Here is a 23,711-nt window from a genome sequence, read left to right as displayed (position 1 = left end):
CTGTGATTTCAAAAGAATATGGGGATACAGCATACAAAGAGAGAGGTTGGGCTAGTGGTGATCAGACATCATGTTAATTAAAAAGAAAGCAAGAGTGGAAAATACAACTGGAAGACTGGGAGAGCTGAGATGATCTAGCTGCTAAAACAGACAGGATGCCTGGAGTCGATCCAAAATGGCACTACTTCAGTTTGGCTTTCCTTATGTGTGCTCTGCCTGCAGTGTTTTCCTGGCTCACAAGGAGAAAAGTGGGCTGTAAGGGAAGGAGAAGCTTTTAACTTCTGGTGAGGGAAAGACAATAAATGAGTTTGTCATTACCTGTCTATATTATTGAAATATTAATCTAGCCTCAGTTGGAGTAGGAGGGGTGGATAGGTGGTCTTCCACTGATTGAAGATAATAGGCTGATAGGTTTGGGGCTCTTTTTCTGTATTGCAGGTATTCTATTCCAGACTCCTCGAGGAAGCCAACAGAGGTTCATTTCCAGCTGAAGTGATTAACAAAATTTTTTCTAACATTTCGTCGATAAATGCTTTCCACAGTAAATTCTTACTTCCAGAACTTGAGAAAAGAATGCAAGAATGGTAAGAGGCGATTCACTGGTTAATATCCTACTAAAACTGTGTCTGTAGAAACTATGGCACAGGGTTGAGGTAGGGAAGGTACCTTCATAATTAAGCACTCCAGGCCCAGGAAGTACTGTGGGTAGGAGAACATCTGCTCTTCCACTCTTCATCAGGATCTGACTCAGTAGATGACTTGCATCCTTTGCTCAAAATAAAGGACATGTATCTCTCTGAAGCCAGTGAGATTACTCATGATTAATGCCTTGCTGAATTAGAGGTTCAGACTGAAATTGTGCTACCTGATTAATTCCTTGCACAGAATACAAAATTGTGATAAATAACATGTATGTGTTTTGTGCGACCCTTGTAGCACAGTAACCTTTGTCATTATTGCTTTCTGTAATAAGGTGGGATATGTTTTTGTTTTTCTGTGTTGGTTTTCCTCAGCTTTTCTTGATAGGACCTCTGTCTGGAGCAAGCAAGAAAGATAGCTGAGGTGTAAATATACTCTGTGATAATCATGTGCGACTGTAGTATCTTTCTCCTGCCTTGGTGTATATTATACTGGAGGTATTAAAATATAGCCACGTATTCTTGGTCTCTCATGTAATGGGGAAGGGAAGTCCCAAACCCTTGCTGCTTCCCTAACTTATTTGGGAAATGGGGTCACCTTGTTAGAAATAAAAAAAAAAAATGAACAAAAACCAAAATAAACCCAGTAAAAATTTATGAATATTGTTTCATCCAGTTGTTTCACCTCAACACCTGTTTGGTTGCTGTATTGCCTGTTATCTAGGATTTAATGCGAGGAATTCTAGTGTTCATCCAGCTTTAATTTCCAGTTACACTTTCATATAACACCTTAATTGTCAAAAATCATGCTAAAAAATAAGAATTAATATGTTCTTGTGACATATATGACAAAATCTCAGACCACACAGAGGTGCTTTAGACAACAACCTATAGATCTCCTGACTCGATAAGATGATTCCCCTTTAAAATGATGATTCTTTAAAATAGAATATTTACCATGCACAAACACATGGTAGCCCTGTATAGTCTATAATGCAAGAAAGTAAATAAAACCTAAGCATCATGGAATGTAGCAAAGTTTACACCTTAACTTACGTTCCTTGCAAAATGACCATGTAAGGTAAATCCACCCTTTTCCTCTGATCAATTGAAAAAATCTGATAGGAAATATGAATGTCTGGATTGAAATAGAGTGCATATTCATGAGGCGTTAATCTTAGTGCAACAGTGTTTAAAAACCGGCTTACACTACATTATGTCAATGCCGTACAGATTTGAAATGAAATTTGTGGTGTACTGTTAAAATTTTGTTAAAATTTCCAGACATTTTATAGAGCATAGAAGATGGGTTGCACTACCTTATGTATTTGCAAAATGTGAAATTGCATACTAATAATGTGTGTATAATTACATAGCTTCAAAGTTGAAAAGTGCTTTTGCAGGTGAGCTTTGACTACTAGTGTAAAACTAATAAATTGCATCATTAAGGATATTATCTTTCCCACATTGCTTGGAAACAACCTCTCTGCTGTACCTGAGACAGCCTGTTTAAATTTAAAACATTATGCTTTTGGGAGGAGTTAGAAGAAAGCGTGCAGTTGAAGAGAACAATTTCTGACCATCGCTGAAAGAAAAATCTGGGATAATTTTCTCTCCCTATCACCAGTCTGAAACAACAGCCTCTGCCAGATAGAGAGTTCATTTTCCTCAGCATTTCCCTTAATTGGACATAGAAAATACTTAAGTATGTTCTATTCGTAGGCTTATGCACTTCTATTATTGTTTAGCTTCCAACAAAAATAGCTGGATAAAAATTTCTGACACTTTCCCTGAGTTGTGGTTTGTTTTGAAAACTTAAGGTAAAAATACATAGTTTTGCAGCTGGGAAAGTAGATTGGAAGCAGATTCTTCTTTCTTAAAAGAAAAGGTAGTGTGAATCTAAGCTTATTGGGTGGAAATGAAACTGCCTGGTGGTTGCATTTTGAACGACTTGAGCAACAGCTGGAGCTGAATATCTCTTTTACAACATATGGCTTGAAAACACTGGAAACAGCCTTGTTGCAGTGTGTTTCCTATGGAGGGAGCATAACAGCATAACTGTGATCCCACATCAATCAAAGTACCTATCTAACTGTCTTTTGTACCCAAGGATGACCAATAGCAGGTACCTGGGGAAGAATATAAGACCCCAGCATGATAGCCTCTGGGGGAGGGCGGTGTTGGCGAAGAAATTATTTCACTCTTTCAACACAAAGTTTTGGCATCTGTGGCAACTATAGAGCTGACCTACGCGTGTGATTTGTTTTGCTTTGAAACTGCAACTTTCAGTTTTGTTGGATGCCTGTTAGCTTGTATATTGGAAGAGAAATCAGTTGTTCTGTAGTCACCTTTGCTGTGCTGTGATTTTACAGACCTTAGCTTTCTTGCAGCCATGACAGTTTTAAATACAAATCATGATTAGTATGTCAGCTGTTTCATGTCTGGGTTTTTAGAATGCAAAGGTGAATACCATCATGGTCTGACAACACAGAAATACAAATTGTTTCTGTACCTGTGTTACAATGTGAAGTCCTGCTTCTTGACCCACCTAACGATGCTATCTTTGTTGTCTGGCAATAATGCGGTGCTGATTTGGGTCCGTGGTGATAGTTCTCTTTTTGATCTGTCTGTCCAAGACAGCAGTAACTGTCCTGGACCTGATGACATTTAGTAGAATTTAGTATTTTTGCTCATGGTTGAGTAGCGTTTGAATATGAGACGAACTAGTTGTCTATACTTACACGTCCATCAAGGGAGGATGCTGTTCTCAGAAGGTTCTGCTGTCTGTGACTTCCCCTGTCCTTCCTGTTCTTTCAGAGCTCTTTGTGTGATGTGGACCTTGTCTTTTGCACCTGAAATGATGATGAATTTGTGTTTTTACAGCCTCAGAGTCTTCGGATATATAAGGGCCTTGCAGGAAAAGTGGTTGTGAAATTTTTCCATCTTCAGAGACAGTGAAATTGCAGCGCTCTGTGTAAATGAGCAGCCATGGGTATCCAAGGAGCAGGCATAGCAAACTATTCCTACTTCTTGGTTTATGAAAGTTTCAACAATTTCTTTTAATGTCTGTCTAGTAATAGCTGTGAAATGGTTAAGTAGAAGCATTCTTTTTTTATGCCAGTTTGTTTAGATAAAAAGGACTGACACAGTCTTTTCTGCTTTAAGGGTTTTTTGTAATTGTAAAATTTTATAATTACTTATCTGTTAAATTTATCAGAAAAACTTTGTGTGTGGTTTTTTTCTCGTGACCTTTAGAAATATATTCACATTTCCTTCGTTTCTGTTGGAATTGGTATGATTGGCATTTTATTCTCAGTTTAAAATTATGCTGCCCCAGTGCAATAAAATGACAACCTAGGGAAATTGCATTCAGTGGCTCAAAGGAATGGGTTTTTGTTTTAAACTGCTAGCTTGCCTTTGATGTGCTTGCTTGCATGTAGAGTGGTTGAACAAATACGCAAAGCTAATTAAGGGTGGAGAGCCTTGGTGATTTCGGAGACCAACTTCTCACCCTGTCTTGTCCCCGCTGTAGTTGCCAGCAGTAGCTCAGACCTCTGCCAGGTCGTACAGAGGTACCTTCTGCCCCCTCAGAGGGAGCTGGAGCTGGACCAGCCTTTGCTGGTCCTGGCCATATTCGCTATTCAAATAACTTCTCCCTTCTGCACAGCTTTTCCCTTGGAGAAGTGGTGTGTTGGAGTAGGCTGATGAAGTAATTGCAGTAACTTGTTTCACTTTAGACCACTACCACAACGTTGTTTTCAGACTTCCAGAAATCCAGAGATACTGAGTTTCTGAATCTGTCCTTGAAAATGAAATGTGAAACGTGTTTCGTATTGTAGTTACTCGGAGGTGCGTATGTGCCGTTCCCCTTTCTTTGTGTGCATCAACAGCGCAGCTTTTCACTGCTTCTCCATCAGTTTCTTTACTGTTCTGTTTTATTTGAAGATGCTATCAATAACTGGGAAAGATGTGGGAAAGTTCTCACAGAAGACTGGAATCCAAGGGATTCTCTCTACTTCATAGGTTTTCTTAGATAAATAATGATTTTTAAAAGTTCTAAACACATATGTTTGTGACGCACAGAAGGGAAGCTGTACAGTACGGATTTAGTCCTCAAACAAAACCACAGGTTAGGTACTTAGAGGGTGAAGTATGGTCAAAAGTAGATAATGTAGTTTTAAGGAACTGCAAATACAATAAATTAGGCCATGTTTTGTAAGAAAAGCCTTTCAGGTTTTTCATTATAGATAGCTTTTCTTTCTTTAGTGCTCTACATGACCCATAATGCTTATACATGATCAAAGAGGATACAAACAATCTTTCCATGTTAACTCAGGTCAGTTTTAATGGTTACACTGGAAATCTATATGAGGCGATCCCAAACAAGGAATCTCTGTTAAACGCTTGAAACCGTTTTATAACCTTGTGTGACTTTTTTTTCTTTCCTGTTTGCTCTGAGATTCCACTCTCTTACTTTGCAGGACTACCACCCCCAGAATTGGAGATATTCTGCAAAAGTTAGCTCCTTTCCTCAAGATGTATGGAGAGTATGTGAAGAATTTTGATAATGCAATGGAATTGGTGAAAACGTGGACTGAACGGTCACCTCAATTCAAATTCATTATTCAAGATATTCAGGTAATGGGGAGAATAATGTAGATCTCCAAGTAATACAACCATATATAAAAATATATAGGTTTGTGGGTGAAAAAAAGGATTAAAGAGAAAATGAAATACCAAATCCCGTAGAATTAAGGGTTGTTTTTGTCCGCTTCACACCGCGTTCTGTTTCTTCTTCTTCTCCCTTCACACGTGCACAAATATCCACAGGAGTCCAGCCTTTCCAGTGCAACATAGAGGACGAAAGTAGAAAGGTTGAAACGTGAGAAGAATAAAAAAAGACTATGTTTTGTCATAGATACCAAAAGTAAATACTGTTTTAGGATAAAGTGACATATCAGTGCAACTGTAGATCCTTGCACTGAATCCCTAAGTACTCTGTTGGCTCACATCAGTGCTGTTACGCGGAGCACTACGCTTTGGCAGTAAGTATATAATCCTAAATGCTGAGCCGCAAAAGGGAAAGAAAGCTTAACAGTTAAGCAATGCACTATTCTTTTCAGAGGTGCGTTTTATACCCTCTAGTGCTCCCTGTAGGGGTGTCTGTGAATTGGCAGGTATGTGTCCTGCAGACTGAGCAGCTAGAAATGGGATAAGGTACTTCTGCTTAAATTTTACTGCTCTGTGGGGTCTTGTGATTCTGTGCCAGGGAATCCAAATACGTGTATTTTAATGTCATATTTTAATTGCATCTAAGATTATGGAAATGAATATGCATCTTGACACACTTCTGAGGGATGTTACATTATCAATGAAATTCAAAGCAAGCACTCCCTTCTCAGGTAGATGAATGGGCTATAAAGGTATACGTTAAGAACTGTTTTTATTAATTCAGTTGTAATTCTTTTGTCTGAGTTATTACAAAATTAAGTTAAAATACACTGGTGTTCGGAAGGTTTTTTTGGTAGGACTTCTATTTGTGAATTCTACTGGATACTTAGAAAACTTTTTACAATTATTTTCAGGAAAGAATTTCTAATTATTTGGTTCAGTACAGTAGTTCTGTTTTCTTGCAGAAGGTCTGTCGTGCATGTTTCAAACTACATTATTTATGTTTTATCAACCATAACTTTTATTTTATTATATCCTAATAACATTTTTGCCTACTACATTGAAATATGTTTACAATCTTTTAGAAGGAAAAAGTGTGTGGAAATTTGACATTGCAACATCACATGCTAGAACCAGTACAACGCATTCCACGCTACGAGATGCTTCTAAAGGACTACCTAAGGAAATTGCCTCAGGATTCTCTAGACTGGAAAGATGCTGAAAGTAAATATCTTCTAGCCATTAAAAGAGCTGTAATAAGATATTAGTAAGAGGATACTGTAAATTAAAGCTATTTTCAGGAAAAATAAAGTGAAGAAGCAAAGTCCCTCTGAAAAGAATGATAGAATTTCTTCAATGGAGTTGGTAGGATTCTTCAAATAAAATCTGTTTGACTAGTGGATGAAGTTAATATAAAAGCTGTAAAGCCTTTAGCATTCTTCTCCCGGAGCACACAAGTTTGCTTTAGTTCTGGAATAGCGCACAGGTTTTGATTTGTTTGCTTTGCGGATAATCAGGGGTTGCAGTGGGTTTTCTTTCTTTGGTTTTGCAAGCATTTTGGTTTGCATTATGCACATTTGCAATGTCTTTTATTTGTAAAAAAGTGGATTTAGACTCGCCAGATTTTTAAGCTCCTGTATGGAAAAAGAACAGCACATTTTAAAATTTATTCCTCTCTGTATTTACACAAGAGTACTTCAAGATACTTCCACAGATTTTTCCATATTAGTTGCCGGATAATTTTTGAAACATGTCATTGTTAGTACCATTACTGTACATATTTGTAGTATGAGCTGTTTCAACTTAAAAAACCCATAGTTTAACATTCTGGACTACTTTGAGAAGAGAGCGGAGAGAACCATGACTGTGCATGTCATAAAAATGTGATTCTAGAGTGCTGAAGCTCTAAAGTAATCTGCAATAATTCTCTTCTGATCTTTCCAGATCATAATTTTTATTTAGTAGCTGACTCTCTTACACTTTCCACTTTAGCTTGGTTACTTTTTATTGATAATTTAAGAAATATTGTAGTGTGTAATTTACATTAAAATGACAATGAATTTTGTAGAATGATCCATTTTTTTCCTATGCAATATATAAATATGTAAAAATGCAGCTTTTTGGTTTTACTTTTTTCTTTCTCTTCTGTCTAGAATCCCTGGAAATCATATCCACTGCAGCAAGTCACTCAAATAGTGCAATAAGAAAAATGGTAAACGATCCTTGTTTTCCTGTTCACTTTTTAATATACTGTATTTGAGTATTTGCTGAAGCTAGGAGCGTGAATTGCAAATCTTCCCTAAAATGGGAAAAATATGTTTCCTGGGTCCAAGTGATTGGTCCTGCTTACTGTAGAATGATAGACAAAATCTGGCATTGCACCTAATTCCTTCAAGTGGAAAATGGGACAGGCTGGGTTCCCCTCCTGGCTCAAATAGCTGACATTACGCTGGATTCTTAACCTTGTTTCACCTGTTTCTGTCAGTGGAAGGATAGTGTTTGTAAAGAGTAGTTACTGTTTCTCTACCATAGTGGACTGGTGTGATAGGTACTTCATTAAGTGTGTGAGATGTTTTGGACAAGAAATAATGGAGGCTGTATGTATAACTGCATTTTTAAAATTACCACGGAGATAACATTTCTAAAAGTACTTGTTACTGCATCAACTAAGTTAATCGATCTGTATGGCTGACCATATACACTGGGTATATATATGTTTTTCAAAGCTAACATTCTCCAGACTTACATGAGCTCCCATCATTTCATTTAAACACGCTTAAAGATCTGTGCTTTTAATTAATAAGTTTTATAACTGTATTTTCACTGTAAAGGAGAACCTAAAGAAATTGTTAGAGATATATGAGATGCTAGGAGAAGAGGAAGACATTGTGAACCCTTCAAATGAACTGATAAAAGAAGGACAGATCCTTAAACTTGCTGCTCGCAATACGTCTGCTCAAGAACGGTATCTTTTCCTAGTAAGTATGGTGGGCTGTGTTTGCAGGGCTCTTTCAAGACTAGAAAGGTATACAGCCTTTGGTTGCTCTCCCCCAAAGGGAGGGGGAAATTCGCTCTTGTTGATCTCAGTCCTTTTCCACTAGTGATATCAGAGCATGAGTAAACTTTATACTACTTATAGAAAGGCTTGAAAACGCCATTTAGAGCAGAGTATGTGGTTTTAAATAAATGGAACCAGTGTCCAGCAACTCACTTTTATTTAAAAGTGGTGGCTGATTATAAATGCAGGTCCTAGGGCATGAGAACTTTGACATTCTCATGAAACTGAAATGTAGAAAGCTTAGGATTGTAGTCCAGATCGATTGTGTGTGTCCCAGTAGGACTCATGGTCCTGTGGGATCTTGGCAGGTCAATCCTCCTGTCAATGGCAGGTCATCCTCCTGTCAGGTGCCTGTGTCCTGTCTTGGAACTACAGGAATGTACTACAGCCATGCTCCCTTACAACTCCCGCATGGAAAAGGTTTGATGTAGTTCATTGCTTCCCGTGCATTAAAAATTGCTAATACATTATTGCTTATGGGCCTTATAATGCATGTCCTTTTGGTTAATAAAGACCAGTAACAAGTTGTTGAGGCACTCCTACTTATCTGTGCTTCGAACAGAAGGAGAAATTGTTGAATAGAAAGGCCTCAAATGGGGCCAGACAGCTGATTAAAGTGACGTGCACTTCATATGAAAGGTGACAAGTGCAAGTGTGCTGTATCTGTGATACAGACTAGACAATAGGCCAGACAAGATTTCTGTCAAAATACGATTTAACTGAAATGAATTTCTCTTTTTAATAATTAATTGTGAGAAAATGTGAGGGAAAAAATGTGAGAGAATTAAACCCTATAGATCTAATAACTGTGCTTCTAGGCTGGGGCTTGAGACATTTAAACAGTATTTAAAGTTCTAATCTTTAATGAAGGAATATATCTTTGTCCTGTTCGTGTTGTGGTTTTTTTTTTCCCTGTGGTATTGAGGGTTTCAGTGAATAAAAACTGTAAGACAGAAATGTTGTTCTATCTTGGAGAAAAGACAAAAAACGTCCTCAAATAATATTAGTTACAACTTCTACAAAACCTGATGTTTTCCGTACAGGGTAAATATAAATGTATACACTGAAGAAAAGAGTTCTTATTGTGCCATTTTGAATAGTTTTCGCAGAATTGGGCATAAGAATGTTTTTTTTTCCAACAGAAGGTTTACAATGGTATAAAATATCCAGTCTGAGTATAGTTGCTAATAAATGCTGTGAAGACTGCTGCATATACAGAGCAATTATTCTTATATCCACTGAACCTGGCTTTAATCTTATTTCTAAACAAATAAGAAGAGGAGGTTGTCTTTCATGAGAGCTTTGGTCTTCTCGTACATCAGCTGAGCAGGAAAGGATAGGTACTTCATTAAGTGTGTGAGATGTTTTGGACAAGAAATAATGGAGGCTGTATGTATAACTGCATTTCTCACCCACTGAGTCCAGCTTTGTGATATTGTCTCAGATCTCTGCATCTCTGGTTTTGTTAAAGCAAAGCCCTGTGTTTATTTTTTTCCCAGTTTAACAATATGTTGCTCTACTGCGTCCCCAAATTCAGCTTGGTAGGATCAAAATTCTCGGTTCGAACCAGAGTTGGCATAGATGGTATGAAGATTATAGAAACTCATAATGAAGAATATCCACACACTTTTCAAGTCTCTGGAAAAGAGCGGACGCTGGAGTTGCAGGCCAGGTAAGCAAAGTCTTTTTATCTCATTTTTGGAGGATTAAATATACACACAAGAGATTTGGAGTAAGATGTAATGGGCTTCATCTTAATATCAGTGTTTTGAAAATAGCCTAGGCTGCCAAAAACATACATTATCAGCCCCAGAATCTCTTAGAAGATGCATCTGCAGTATATAGTGCATTACCTGCTTTGCAGAAATACCCAAGATAGCTGTGAATGGGCTGGCTGGAAAATGGAAAGCAGCGTACCCAACTGGTGCAAAAACAATCTGTCTGACATCAAGCGTTTTGGGACACTGAGCGTGTTAATCTTGGGGCAGTGCTGCTGCCTGTGGTACCTGAACCACCTTGGTACGAATCGGTCTGTTCACCTCAGGGCACGTTCACCCAGCAAAACTCTCTGCCCTGGTGGGTTTATGTCCACAGAACAGAGTTTTCTACAGCGGTAGATGGGCACCTGCTTTCCTCTATTCCTCAGGCCAGTTTCCAAGTCTACTTGTTTTCCCTCAGTCCCAGGTATCTTTTAGAAGATTCAGCTTCCTTTTGTTTAATGGGATACTCTTCTTGCCACTGTATACAGGTTTAAACAACAGCAACAACAAAAAAAGCATTGAGGAAATCACTTTTTTGGGGGGAGGGAGGACGATTTAAAAGATACACGAGAGAAATGTGTGTTAGTATGTGAACTTAGTAGCGCATGAAATGAGAGAAAAAAACACCTGCATCACTTTAATAAGATAAACTTTGCATCATCCTCTTTTCCTCTGTATCCTGTTATTTAAAACAAAAAAGTTTAACAATGCAAATACTATTACTACTTTTAAATGTATTTACATTTATCTTTCGACTTGAATTCGCTGCTTAGTGGGTGCAAATGCGTGAAGCCTGAAGTCATGCTTTTGTTTTCTGTTTTCAGTTGGACAGTTAACAGTATTGTTTAAATTTAAATTCCTGATAATTGCTTACTACTTGGCTTTTGCAAGAGGTTGTTGATAGTGAGAGAATGTTTCCTGAACTAGTTTTGGACTAATGTGTCAAATATTTCTTTTAGTTCTGAACAAGATAAGGAAGAATGGATAAAGGTAAATTCATCTACATTCTTTATTTACTAAAGACTTTTTCACTGAAGCACTCAAAAAAGTAATATTCATGTCTTCTGGCTGTAGCTTCCCTCTGATTCTGGCCAGAATGCAGACAGTCCTTTTTATATGTAATATGTTTGAGGAATTTCTTCATTGTTTCCTTAGGCGCTTCAGAATACTATAGAAGCTTTTCAGCAGAGGAATGAAACTTTCAGAAATGCTATTGCTAAAGAATATGAAGACACACCTGTCGAGGTTTCTGTAAGTTGCTGTTATTCCTTTGTAACCTTCTTAGTACCCATTTTATTCTTCAATAAATGTAAAATGTTTGGCAGAAACTTTGTTTTCAAGCTCATCATTCATACAGCAGAGGAATTACAAAGTAGTCAACTTGTTGGTAATTGTTTTTTTTTTCATAATGCCAAATCTTATAAACAAGCCTCTTCTTTTCTTTTTTTTTTTTTTCCTTGAAATGCATAACAGGGTACCCTTTCAGTGATGATTTTTGACTGCGTTCTTTGTTATTTCTTGTGCAGATTTCAAAATGCATCTTGAGCTGTGTTTTGCCATTTCCTTTCTAGAGGAAGAGAATAATTATTTTTGCTATTTAAAGTACTGCGCAACCTTTTATACTGGCTTTTTTTATTCTCTTATTCTCCCCCCGCCTCCCCTTCAGAACGCTGAGCTTGGGAAAAGAGCACCAAGGTGGATACGAGACAATGAAGTAACCATGTGCATGAAATGCAAGGAGCCCTTTAATGCACTGACAAGGAGAAGGCACCACTGCCGAGCATGTGGACACGTAAGTGCAAAACCCTGGCTGCTGTAGCTGGTGAGCAGGCTTGGGAAAACGGGTCTAAGCACCTAGCTGACTTCTGCTGGCTGCTTGTTACGCTGCAGAATGTGTTGCTGTGCTTGTGGCTGAAAGGAGAAGCTGTGTATAGCATACCACAAAGGATCCTCTATCTGCTTCAGTTGGCATGGTAAATTTGGAAGTAATTTGGAGCAATGGAAGATGCATGTTTGTGTAAAATGTCCCAAGCCCCTGGACATACTATACTGTTCACAGAATCATTAAAGTTGGAAAAGACCTTTGAAATCATCAAGTCCAACCATCAACCCAACACAACCATGCCCACTAAGCCATGTCATGAAGTGCCACGTCCACATGTTTTTTGAACACTTCCACTGATGGTGACTCCACCACCTCGCTGGGCAGCCTGTTCCAATGCTTGACCACCCTCTTGGTAAAGAAATTTTTCCTAATATCTAGTCTAAAGCTCCCCTGGCGCAACTTGAGGCCATTTCCTCTCGTTCGATTGCTTGTTACTTGGGAGAAGAGACCAACACCCACCTCACCACAACCCCCTTTCAGGTAGTTGTAGAGAGCGATAAGGTCTCCCCTCAGCCTCCTCTTCTCCAGACTGAACAACCCCAGTTCCCTCAGCCGCTTCTCATAAGACTTGTGCTCCAGACCCCTCACCAGCTTCGTTGCCCTTCTCTGGACACGCTCCAGCAACACGATGTCCTTCTTGTAGTGAGGGGCCCAAAACTGAACCCAGGATTCGAGGTGCGGCCTCACCAGTGCCGAGTACAGCGGCACGATCACTTCCCTCCTCCTGCTGGCCACACTATTTCTGATACAGGCTAGGATGCTGTTGGCCTTCTTGGCCACCTGGGCACACTGCCGGCTCATGTTCAGCCGGCTGTCAACCAGCACCCCCAGGTCCTTTTCCGCCGGGCAGCTCTCCAGCCACTCCTCCCCAAGCCTGTAGCGTTGCATGGGGTTGTTGTGGCCCAAGTGCAGGACCCTGCACTTGGCCTTATTAAACCTCACACAGTTGACCTCTGCCCATCGATCCAGCCTGTCCAGATCCCTCTGCAGAGCCCTCCTACCCTCCAGCAGATCAACACTCCCACTCAGCTTGGTGTCATCTGCAAACTTACTGAGGGAGCACTTGATCCCCTCATCCAGATCATCAGTAAAGACATTAAACAAGACCGGCCCCAAAGCTGAGCGCTGGGGAACACTGCTTGTTACTCCTGAGTGGCCTCCACTGATCTCAAGTTTCAAGACCACATCAAACTGGCATAAGCCAGCCTTATCCGGGGCAGCACTGGCTGCCTTCTTTTCCCACTCTGCTAACTTCTCTCTCCTCTTCGCAAGAAGACCATGGAGACCTGCAGTTAAAACTTTTTTCATTGGGTTAACTTGGAGCAGTTCCCAGCTGGTTTCAGTGCGTAACTGCGTAAACATGCGTGAAGCATCCGGGAAGGAGAGAAGGTTGGGAAGGGGAAGAGAGTATTACTGCTGCTCTCCATGTATGATGCTACAGTAACGTATGCCACTTTAAAGGGACTATGAGACTGTGGTATGACTTGAGAGTTTTCAGGAGTTTAATGAAAGAACGAACATACTGGGCTTTTTCTTGCAATCCAGCAGCTCTGCCTTTCTCCAGCAGGTGGTAGTGCAAGCCCAGGTTTAATTTTTATTTTATGATTTCTTTCTCATGTTTTTATGTGGTAGGAAGGCTTACTGCCTTCACAACCCTGCTTCTGTGCTTTGCAGGACACTAGAGACTTTTTCAGCTCTGAATTATTGATTATAAACTTGTCATCTGGCTTTTTTTTCCAGATCGTTCTGCCTTAAAACTCCTCCATTAACTTTAAGATCACACCCTTCCTTTTTTTCCCCCCGTTTTGTTTTGACTCCTAACTACTTCCCTTTATTGTAGTTCTATCACATCTCCTTCCGATTTAATTTTAAAACGTTTTTTTAATGGGAATTAATTTGGATCTGTGATAGTGTCTTTCCAGCGGCAACTAATTGGGAATACTTAACTAGTATTCTGTAGAGATACTATTTGAAGGAAGTGATCTAGATTAGTACTGCAGAGCCTTGGTCCACAAGAAAATATTGTTCAGGTGTTTGAGTGGTTCAAGTCCATTTTTCTACCTTTCTTTCTTGAAATATCTGCACTCACACTTTTTATGCAGGGCATCTTTTTCCCCTGAAACAACATTTCTGTGGAAAAATATTTCTAATGAAAGAACTTCCCTCAGATCTTCTTGCATTTCAGTTTTCTCCATTTATTTTGTGAAATGACAAAGGACACTGTGACATTGGCTTATGTACTCTGTGTGCTCACAAACAGATTCTGAAACTGCAAATTTAATATTTCTTAGGTTAAACAATCATTTCTGATTTTTATTAAATTTTTAATCATTAAAAGTGTATCTCAGTTGTACATTTTCTGAGGTTATGTAGAAAACAAAATGGTAAGTGTACCTTTCAGGTTGGCATTTAAAGAAACTGGAGGATTTTCTTCCTGCAGCATGGTTAGTGCTATGTTCTGATTCTACTCCTAACTTTAACCTACAGATATAATTGAAAGCTCAATGTGATTTTACACAAAGCTCCCACCAGGTGAATAATGAAAAGCACTTCTAGTTAAGAAGCAGTGGCACAAATTTGAAAAAATCTTTTTTTTCAATTAAGTTACTGTTGATATATTAACATTATAAAGCAATTATCTTTCTTGTTCTGTTTAAACAAAATATTGCTAATTAGATATAATAATATTAATTTTAAATTAAATTCTGTTTCCATAAAGTTTTATAAACACTTAAATTTTATATGTTTGCTAATCTTTTCTGTTTCTAAGGTGGTCTGCTGGAAATGTTCTGATTATAAGGCACATCTCGAATATGATGGCAATAAATTGAACAAAGTCTGTAAGGACTGCTATCATGTTATAATTGGTTGTACAGACAGTGAAGAAAAGAAGAAGAAAGGCATCTTAGAGGTATGTAATTTAAAAATATTGTATGTTCATAGCTGCAAACAGTTTTGGCTCATCAGTAGGTGAAAATGATAGTATTCTTGCAGGGCTGTTTTCTGTTTGAAAAGTAAAAAGTATGTGGACCAAATTCATCCCATCCAATAGATTTTGGTTTTCACCATTCATCTTTGTTTCTTACGTCTTTTTAAAGGGGGAATTATGAACCTTAGCTTGTTTGCTTCTTTCCAGTTATACCAGTTATCATGATAAAACATTTCTTTATAAATCCTTTCCTTAAAACTCTTCAGTTTTCTTCTTCTGCACTTAAGCTGTTGTAGCAACAAAAAATGCTGCTACTACAATGATTCTTGAAAACATATACCCAAACTGAAAGAGCTTGTGATGGAGGAATGGGGAGAATTTTGCTATTCAGAGTCTGAGTAGTTAGATACTGTTTTGATCAGTGTATACAATGTACCTTTAAGTCATCAAGTTGCTCCTGGCTTTTGACATCTAAAAATTCAAGGCCTCAATCAGACAATAAAGACCTGTGTTTCTCTTCTGAGCAGAGGAAGAATTAACCTTCACATTTCCTAAATCCCCCCTTACAGGTCCTTTTAAAACGCCTGATATACATTAGGGAAATATCATCCTAACTTTGTCAAGACTTACATTTATCTTGGGATGTAGTAGAGAAGGATTGACCCTTGAGCTAAGTACCAACAGAAGAACGCAAAAATAAGATACAGATTGTAATTCCATATGCAGATCGTAATCCATGTTGGCTTGACTACGCTTGCCTACACTTTCTTAAACAAGAGAGAGTCAGGAGCACAGAACTGCACTAGGTTACTTTATAGTCAAGAGACTGCTGTTTCTTGGCGTGATGGCTTTTTTAAGGTAGCTGACAGCATCACTCCAGGGGAAGGTAAAAAAATAGATGCAAGGAAATATTAACATATAATCATCTTGTGTTCTTTTTGTTCTTCTCAGGACCACTATTTAACCCAAGCAGCATGTCACTCTGGCTTCAGATTTTAAGCAATTCACCTGATCTTTTCTCTAGGATTAGTACTTGCATTCTTATGTTATTCTTAGAAATGTGTTTGCATCTGAACCTGTCATAATGTTTTGACTGCCAAAATAGAGTAGCTGTCATATTGGATAGTTAGTAGCACTTGGATCCCTAACATGTTATCTTAGAAGTAAGGCATTGTTGTGGATATGAGATACAGAGAAAGGCTAGCTGTGGTGGTAAATGGAGTTTTAAGGTGATCTAGAAGTTTATAATCCAAAATTACTGATGAAAGAAGGAACAGATTACACTGATGATGCGGGAGTACACACTGTGATTGTATGCATTATATAAATATTCTCTGTAAATCCAGTCTTTAACTTCCTTGGGTATTTGCTCACGCTGTTTTGCAGCTGATATCTAAGATTTCATGTGAATGGTGATGTACTTCAGCTTTTCTGTTCTCTGTGCTTTTAGCCTTTGTTTAAGAAAGTTTATTTTCCTTTTTATGATTTATACTGTCTCCTAGATTGAATCTGCAGAAGTCTCTGGAAATAGTGTCATATGTAGCTTTCTTCAGTACATGGAAAAATCAAAGCCCTGGCAGAAAGCATGGTGTGTTATACCTAAACAGGAAGCTCTTGTGCTGTACATGTATGGTGCTCCACAGGTATGTAGAGAGAAAATGGAAAAGATTTTAGTAATTATTGTCATTGACATCTGAGGAAGAGAAGTCTAATAGCTTGGGAATGGAGGAAAGACCCAAGGTTTTTTACCAACCTGTATAGTAAACGAGAGGTAGCGGGCAGATTAGTTGGCTCTTCTTAATAAAGAACTTCTCATTCTTCTTAGGATGTTAAGGCTCTGGCTACAATTCCACTTTTGGGCTATACAGTAGATGACACTCCAAGAAGTGCTGACCTCCCACACAGCTTCAAACTGACCCAGTCTAAGTCTGTGCACAGCTTTGCTGCGGACAATGAGGAACTAAAGCAGAAATGGCTGAAAGTTATCCATTTAGCTGTCAAAGGTGAGACACCAGAATGTCAAAATGAACTACAAGTAAATTTAGAAGACCAACCTGAATCTTCTAAAACATCTGAATGCTGAAGCTCAAGAAAGCATGGCATTTTAAAAAAAATTTCAATTGAATTTGTGTTTAACCTTTCATTGCTCAATCAAGGAAAAAAAAAAAGAAACTTCTTACTACCATACACATCTTAGCACTTTATGTTTGGGAAAAAATCTGGTCTTTTTAGGGATCTTTTTCTTATATTTATGTTCTATCAATGAAAGTGATGTACAGGTCCATTTCAGAGACTTTTTAAAAAAATGTGAAAGCTATTAAAAATACTTACTAACTTGTTTGTTCTGAGGCAAATTTTTTTGAAAATCCAGTTGCTCTTCAGTTAACGTTTGCTGCTTTCATCAAGAATGCAAATATTGAAGCTTCCTACTTACATGTTAGGATTTGCAACAGGATAAAAGATATACCTCCACATTGCCAAAATAGGTCTGTAGTTAATTATGCAGGGATGTTTGGTTTAATGTATGTAGTTTATAGATTGAATTCCAGAGATCTGTACATATGTTGTATTCACTTGTCTCTTTTTAATTTAAGTAATGCAATTGCTTTCACAGGTATATTGGCTTTTAAAGTTTCAATTTATCAAGGAAACAATCTAATGATTTTCAATCTAGAAATGAATACCTAAAATATGATAAAACAATATATAATATATGTACAGTATTAAAAATGTACAATACTTGATTTTTGCTTTGATTTCATGATATTGGGTTCCTATTAGTGAATAATTTATTTAAATAGCATGTTTTCTATTTGGAATTAAACACAGTCCTAAATTAACAAATACTGTTCAGTGATTTGTTTTAATAGCTGACACTTAATGATCTTGATATTTTTATGCATTAAAAAAAGAACAGTAATGTAAGTGGCATGCAATGGACAAGTAAGTTCCAGTTGTGTTTAAAAGAGTAGTCGTTTTTTTTCAATGTCCCTCTCACTGTTATCTTTTAAGTGTGCAGTAGTTCATTACTAAAATGCAGTCTGTGATTTGAGAACAGCAACAGATTCTAGTAACTTTCTGGGAATGTGTATTTTTGCTGTTATGGTTATTGTAACAAAAGAACATTTTGAACTTAAATCTTCTAATTTTTGCCGAAGTTCAGACACTGTAATACTTATGACAACAATCTTCAGGGATTATTGTTGTATAGTGGAGCCTGCTTTATATGAGTTCAGTATGAGTTCTGAGCCTGCAAATCTCAAGTTGCAATAACTGACATTATTTGCATTCTACTTGTGGGAATAAGGACTTGTTGGCTTTACAGTATTAAGTCCCTTATGAACTTCCATTCCTGTTAGGGTTTTTATACATAGAGGCAAATGACCTCCCTAAAATTTTTACTGTAACAACCTTGGATGAAATATGACAAATTCAGAAGTAGTGATTGACTATCAAGTAGACAATTAAAATCATTGCTGTCTTTCCTTTTCTGATCCCTCAAAGAAAGGAAAATATGTAACTTCTGCAATCAACTTCTTATAAGAACATTCAGAAGTCTTACTTCCCAGTCTAACTGCAATCTGTATTTTAAATCATGTCAAGCTGAAGAGCTCAGGTTCAAGTCCAGTTTTGTTGGTAACACCATGGAAGATTTAAACTGTTGCTTTTTTATAATGAGATTTCCAGATAAAGTAGTCACTGAACTCCCATTCCCACTTTACATTTTCTGTGACACTATGGGGGGGAAAAAAAAAAGTTAATTTATAATTTAACAAGGCATTGTTAAAGTAACTTCTGTTTTTAGTGTCAAGTGTACGTGAGTACACAGTGTCTATCATTCTTTGGTAGAAAGAATGTCATGCAACTTAATGTTAGTGGGCTGGCTATCACCTGCACAAATCCAAAATCTACCATGGCCTTTAGACTTCAAAGCTTTACACTAGTGTTAGTAATTATCAGGACATGGCATTGTAGAGTACTAACTTTACGACTGACTTTGTGCGTGTCAGTTCTGCATTCTTTCTTGGGTGCTCCATGTGTCCAGATTATTCAGCATGTAACCCTAGTATTACTTTTATCTGATGCGCAAGCTCTTCTGTAATTCTCTAAGAGATGTTAAGTTACTTCTACTGTTAGCTGTATGTTATGGGTAGCTCGAGCCCATTTTGATTCACGTTGGTGAGTACCATCAAATCTTCACCGAGGTCTCCCTAGTAAGTATGTGTCATCTTGTGTATACCTTGGTGAGGGATGGGGAACATCCAGGTAAGCTAGAAGAACGCTCCGTGGCTAACTTTCTTTCATGGTCATCTCCTGAAAGTGGGTATCTTCTAAAAACGTCTCAGGCACCATTGTTGGATCTGGAGGGTCGTCTTACTACATCCTGATGTGTAAAAACATTGTTTCCCATGTTCAAGTTGTTGAGTGTAAGGGGAGAATTTGCCTTAAAGGAGTTCCCAGAAAAGATGGACTGAGCTATACTGAAAAGAATATGATGGTATGATTGTAATAGTGTAGTACATTCTGTTTTCTAAGCTCCTGCAAACTTAATTCTGAGCCAAGTAGGAAGACCTATTCCAGCTAAATGATTAGGGAAATGGTTAGAAGCAGCAATTTCTGGGCTGCCTTGTTGTTATAGTGGTATTGAGTAGCTGAAGCTGCTTGAGTGGTTTCAGCATCTCCCAGATGAAGTCCTGCATTTGGGCATAAACAGTTTGAAATTAAGTTAGCATTGAGAGTTATTTATTTGGATGTTAGCCTCATGTTTGCTCTCAGCTGTTAAAAGTTTATATAGCGTGGGATATTTTATTTACCCTAGTGAAACCTATTTCATGGTCTCATAATCAGTTGCTTGGTGGGAATTGCTCTCTCCTGAGTCAGAATGTCTTGGCACTCAAAGGTACAGTTCTGTGTGTATTTTGTAGGAAAAGCATGTACCACCAATATTAAAGGAGATCAGAAGATGGAGAAGTTGCTTCTAAATTTAACCACCTTAATATTTTACTCCATCCTCCACAGACAAGCCCCCTTATAAGATCCAAAACTTTTTCTTTAACTTTAAATTGTAAATTATGACTGCAGAGAAACAAATTCAAAGTAGTAACTGCTGTGGCTTAAGTATCATGACCAAAGAAGTCGAATTAAAACCATCATTCTAACAAGGTATAGACTGTTCCCATTTCAGCTGTTAAAATCGTAAAAAAAAAAAAAAAAAAGGCATTAAATGTATTAGCATAAAGCTGTGTGTGTAAGGAATAAACTATAACTGAGCATTCATTCATGATACATGAAGGTATGTGAATGGCTCTGCTGAATTATTTAGGTTTTGTGACTCTTGTTTTCAAGACAGCTTCTTTCTCACTTTAATAGCTATCAGTCTCCTGTGCAATTTAAAGCAAATAAAAAGTAATTTTGTGCATTTTCAGCTGTGTTGAACCAGAACAAGGGCTTAATTTTATCATGACATTTGTTTGTAATGTACTAGTACATTTTTCAAAATGACTTAATATTTTTCCCCTATCATGGAAAAATAGTGTATTGTAACATCTGCATGTCTGCACCATTCTTCCAGATCCTCTAAAAATCGTTTTCTGGTAGCAGGTACTCCTGCTTGGTTGAGGAGCTGCTGTAAAATCTGGTGCCTAGTACTTTCACATCCCTTTACACCGAGTGGTTTTGTTTATTCCAAAATGTATTTAATTTTTATGTGCAAAATGGATATTGAGAATATAAAATACTCTCTTCTATTTGGAGTGGAATATTAAACCACTTTAAATGCATCTAATATACAGTGGCATCTTTTTATGCAAAACCATCTCAAAGTGCTTTATGAAGCTCCTCAAAGATTCTAAATCCCTTTCATAGAAAAGAGGATTTTTATTCTTCAGATTTTTAAATTGTGAATGAACCCAAAATGCTGATTAAATGTAGAATAAATACACTTCCACCTGAGTAAATTTTAAATGAGGTTACAGAAGTATGCTCTAAAGAGTTCCAAGTGGAGTCAGGAGGGGAAAAAAAAAATATATGTATATAAAAATAAGTGGGAAATATGTGGAAACACTTGATGGGTTTGTTGGGTTTTGTTGTTTTGTTGGGGTTTTTTTTTAAACCTACATCCAACCGTATAGCTAGTATAAAAACTGGTCAGCTTTTCATTTCAAGACCAGATTAAATACAATGAACTGAAGGTAGTGGTTCCTTACACTGAAGGAAAGGCTTTCGGTAAAGAAATAAACATTCCATGTAGAAATAATTCTAAGCAATAAAAAAGAAACTTTCTCCATAAATATATTTAGAGATTTTTAGCTGGTATAAACTAGCATAGACCTGCTGCAGCTATTACACCTTCACTGATTTAAATTCATGTAGAATCTGCCTTACATTATATAAAGACACTTGTGGAAAATCAAGATTTCACCAGTTTGAGAGCTGCTGACTTACTATTGTCTCATCTGGAATCACAGTGCTCAGCTGAACTTCAGACAGGTTTCAGTTGGAGATAATTGATGTAGGGATGAATGTAAACAGCTGGAAATATATAATCCAAAAATAAATGATTGGAGAAAAGAAATAATTTTGTGGAAGAATTGACTATCCTTAAGATAAATTCATTGGTGAAATGGGCATAATTCTTAGTCTGTGATGTACTGTTATTTGAAATCTGAAAAGAAATACATGGATTTAGGTTTTTTTCTCCCGTCTGTGGCCCTGTTGGTATGAGGAATTTACCTGCCTGGTTCGGACCCATGGGACTGTAGTGAAGTACGTTCCTTCAAGAAGACAATCTGCTAGTCAGATTGTTTCCCAAATCCTTTTCCTTTAACAGAACATAACATTAACTTAATGATTGTATATGTGTATATATACACATATGCGTATGTATGTGTGTGTGTTATGTATATATGTGTATTTATATATTCGAGACTATTATTCAGATTACCTGTTTTCAAGCAGTATTTTACAATCAAAAAATACACTGTGCTGCATTCAAAATATAACGTATATTGACTGTGTTGGGTATATTTGTCAGAAGAAAAATCAATGGAAATAGATCTACTTTTGTGGCATGTTTACTATTTCAGCCTAATTTAAAAAAAAAAACAAACCAAACATGCTAAACTCGATAAGGTATTTAATCTGCTTCCTTTAATACCTCGTGATTAAACTTCTCCCCAGACTCAACTATGGCATTTTGCTTTCACCCCTTCCTCTTCCTAGCACAAGTGAATGTAGAATGTGGTTTTTCTCTACTAAAACCTTCAGGCAGATTTCTTTGAATAAACAGTGTTTTCAGCCACTGTGCAACGCCAACCTACTTCAGTTTATCGTTTGTCCTTGTAGATTCATTAACTATTTATGGTGAAAATATTTGGAAAAGGGGGAACTGCGTCAAAGCATTTTTGCATGCATGTGCCCTAGTATTTTTAAGAAAGAAGCCAAATTTGTTGCACATGGGGGACAGTTTGCAATAGAAGTACTGGGGTTTTTTCCTATTAGCATGTTTTCTATCCTTCAGCCCTCAAGGCGGATTCATACATTAATTTTAGTGGGACCTGGATCAGCTGTAGGGTTTGACATCATAGTTATAGGCTATGCACTCTAATTCCCCTTCATTATGAAAACATCTCTGGTTTTGATTGAGAAAACACTATTTTTAATTTTTTCTTTAAATACTAATATTTGGAAGAGGTGTAAATTTGTTCTGGTTTTGCAATAAATTGAAGACTATTAAAAAGGTGACATATAAATGCTGTTGTAAGTTGTGCAAATGTAAGTGGTAATTTTTATGGTCAAGAAATATACGAGTGTAAAAAATCTGCAGGTATTGTATATATTTTCTGTAATATATGTATATTTGGTCACAGGGTGGGTGGAGAATTGTAAAAATTAAGCACTTTAATTCCTGTTGAGTACTTAAAAAGGAAAGAAATTTGTATCCTGTAAAATGAAAGCATCATTAAATAAGCATTGCTGGTTGACTTTTTTTTTTGGTCTGTCTACTGTTTACTTTCTCTGCTGATGAAATCTTTAAACTGCCTTTTCAATTATGCAAGTAACTGTGAGGACCCATCTGTTGCTGATGTGCTGGCTGTTCACAAGTACTGCGAAGTCCGTGGAAGAGATACTCTGAGTATGTGAAGGGCTGTATGTAATACTATGACATCTTAAATTGGGAAGAGAAAAGATACAATCCTTTACAGTTTAGATCCAGATTTCTGTAATGGGAATAATAATATTCTCTCATGTGACCAAGACGTTATGACAGTACTTTATGGGCTTCTACATTGCCACCCCCATAGAAGAGTGCAGAAAGGAACACGTTCAGTGTCGCACCACGTCTGTCTTACTATTACTCAAGCACTGCTCTTCACAACAGGATGAAACAAAACATGGAGCAGCTACCCAGTGCAACCTCTTGTGCACTGAACTGAACTGGTGCTGTGAAGCAAAAATGATCAGGTTATTAGCTGGATCACGATCCTAAGCATAGGCAACTTTTTAATTTGCTAGCTAAGCACACATTCAGTTTATGGAAGTGCCACAAACTGCAGCTACTCCTTTTCTAAGTAGCCTTTAACAGACAGAACCATCTGCAGTTTCTTCCAATTTCCATCACCTGTACACAGTAAACCTGTTTTGAGCGTGTCTGTTTTATTCTTGGTATTAATTCTGCAGGTGGGCACAATGTTGCAGAAAACACTTCCCCCAAAATGTAGAGAGGAAAATTTACTGTATTACTTGTTAGTTCCTGTCTGGAAGGAGTTGA

General features: G+C 37.4%; 1 protein-coding gene across 1 annotated transcript in view; it reads left to right on the top strand.

The window, feature by feature from the left end:
- FGD4 (FYVE, RhoGEF and PH domain containing 4) overlaps positions 1 to 17,396 on the top strand; it is a 30,298-nt gene extending 12,902 nt beyond the window's left edge. Inside the window, exons 4-15 of the mRNA XM_082014250.1 lie at positions 439 to 584; positions 5,120 to 5,276; positions 6,395 to 6,533; positions 7,463 to 7,521; positions 8,141 to 8,287; positions 9,867 to 10,039; positions 11,087 to 11,117; positions 11,283 to 11,378; positions 11,794 to 11,919; positions 14,783 to 14,923; positions 16,444 to 16,584; positions 16,767 to 17,396. Coding sequence (XP_081870376.1) covers positions 439 to 584; positions 5,120 to 5,276; positions 6,395 to 6,533; positions 7,463 to 7,521; positions 8,141 to 8,287; positions 9,867 to 10,039; positions 11,087 to 11,117; positions 11,283 to 11,378; positions 11,794 to 11,919; positions 14,783 to 14,923; positions 16,444 to 16,584; positions 16,767 to 17,024 — 1,614 coding nt within the window. The 3' untranslated portion in view covers positions 17,025 to 17,396. The remainder of the gene's footprint in view (positions 1 to 438; positions 585 to 5,119; positions 5,277 to 6,394; positions 6,534 to 7,462; positions 7,522 to 8,140; positions 8,288 to 9,866; positions 10,040 to 11,086; positions 11,118 to 11,282; positions 11,379 to 11,793; positions 11,920 to 14,782; positions 14,924 to 16,443; positions 16,585 to 16,766) is intronic.
- Positions 17,397 to 23,711: the final 6,315 nt, after the last annotated feature.

This window comes from Phaethon aethereus (genome assembly GCF_964289735.1).
Source record: "Phaethon aethereus genome assembly, chromosome: 1".
In the NCBI taxonomy this organism is placed as follows: Eukaryota; Metazoa; Chordata; class Aves; order Phaethontiformes; family Phaethontidae; genus Phaethon; species Phaethon aethereus.
The sequence above is the reverse complement of the archived record's forward strand: the minus strand, read 5'-3'. Positions and strand labels throughout refer to the sequence as shown.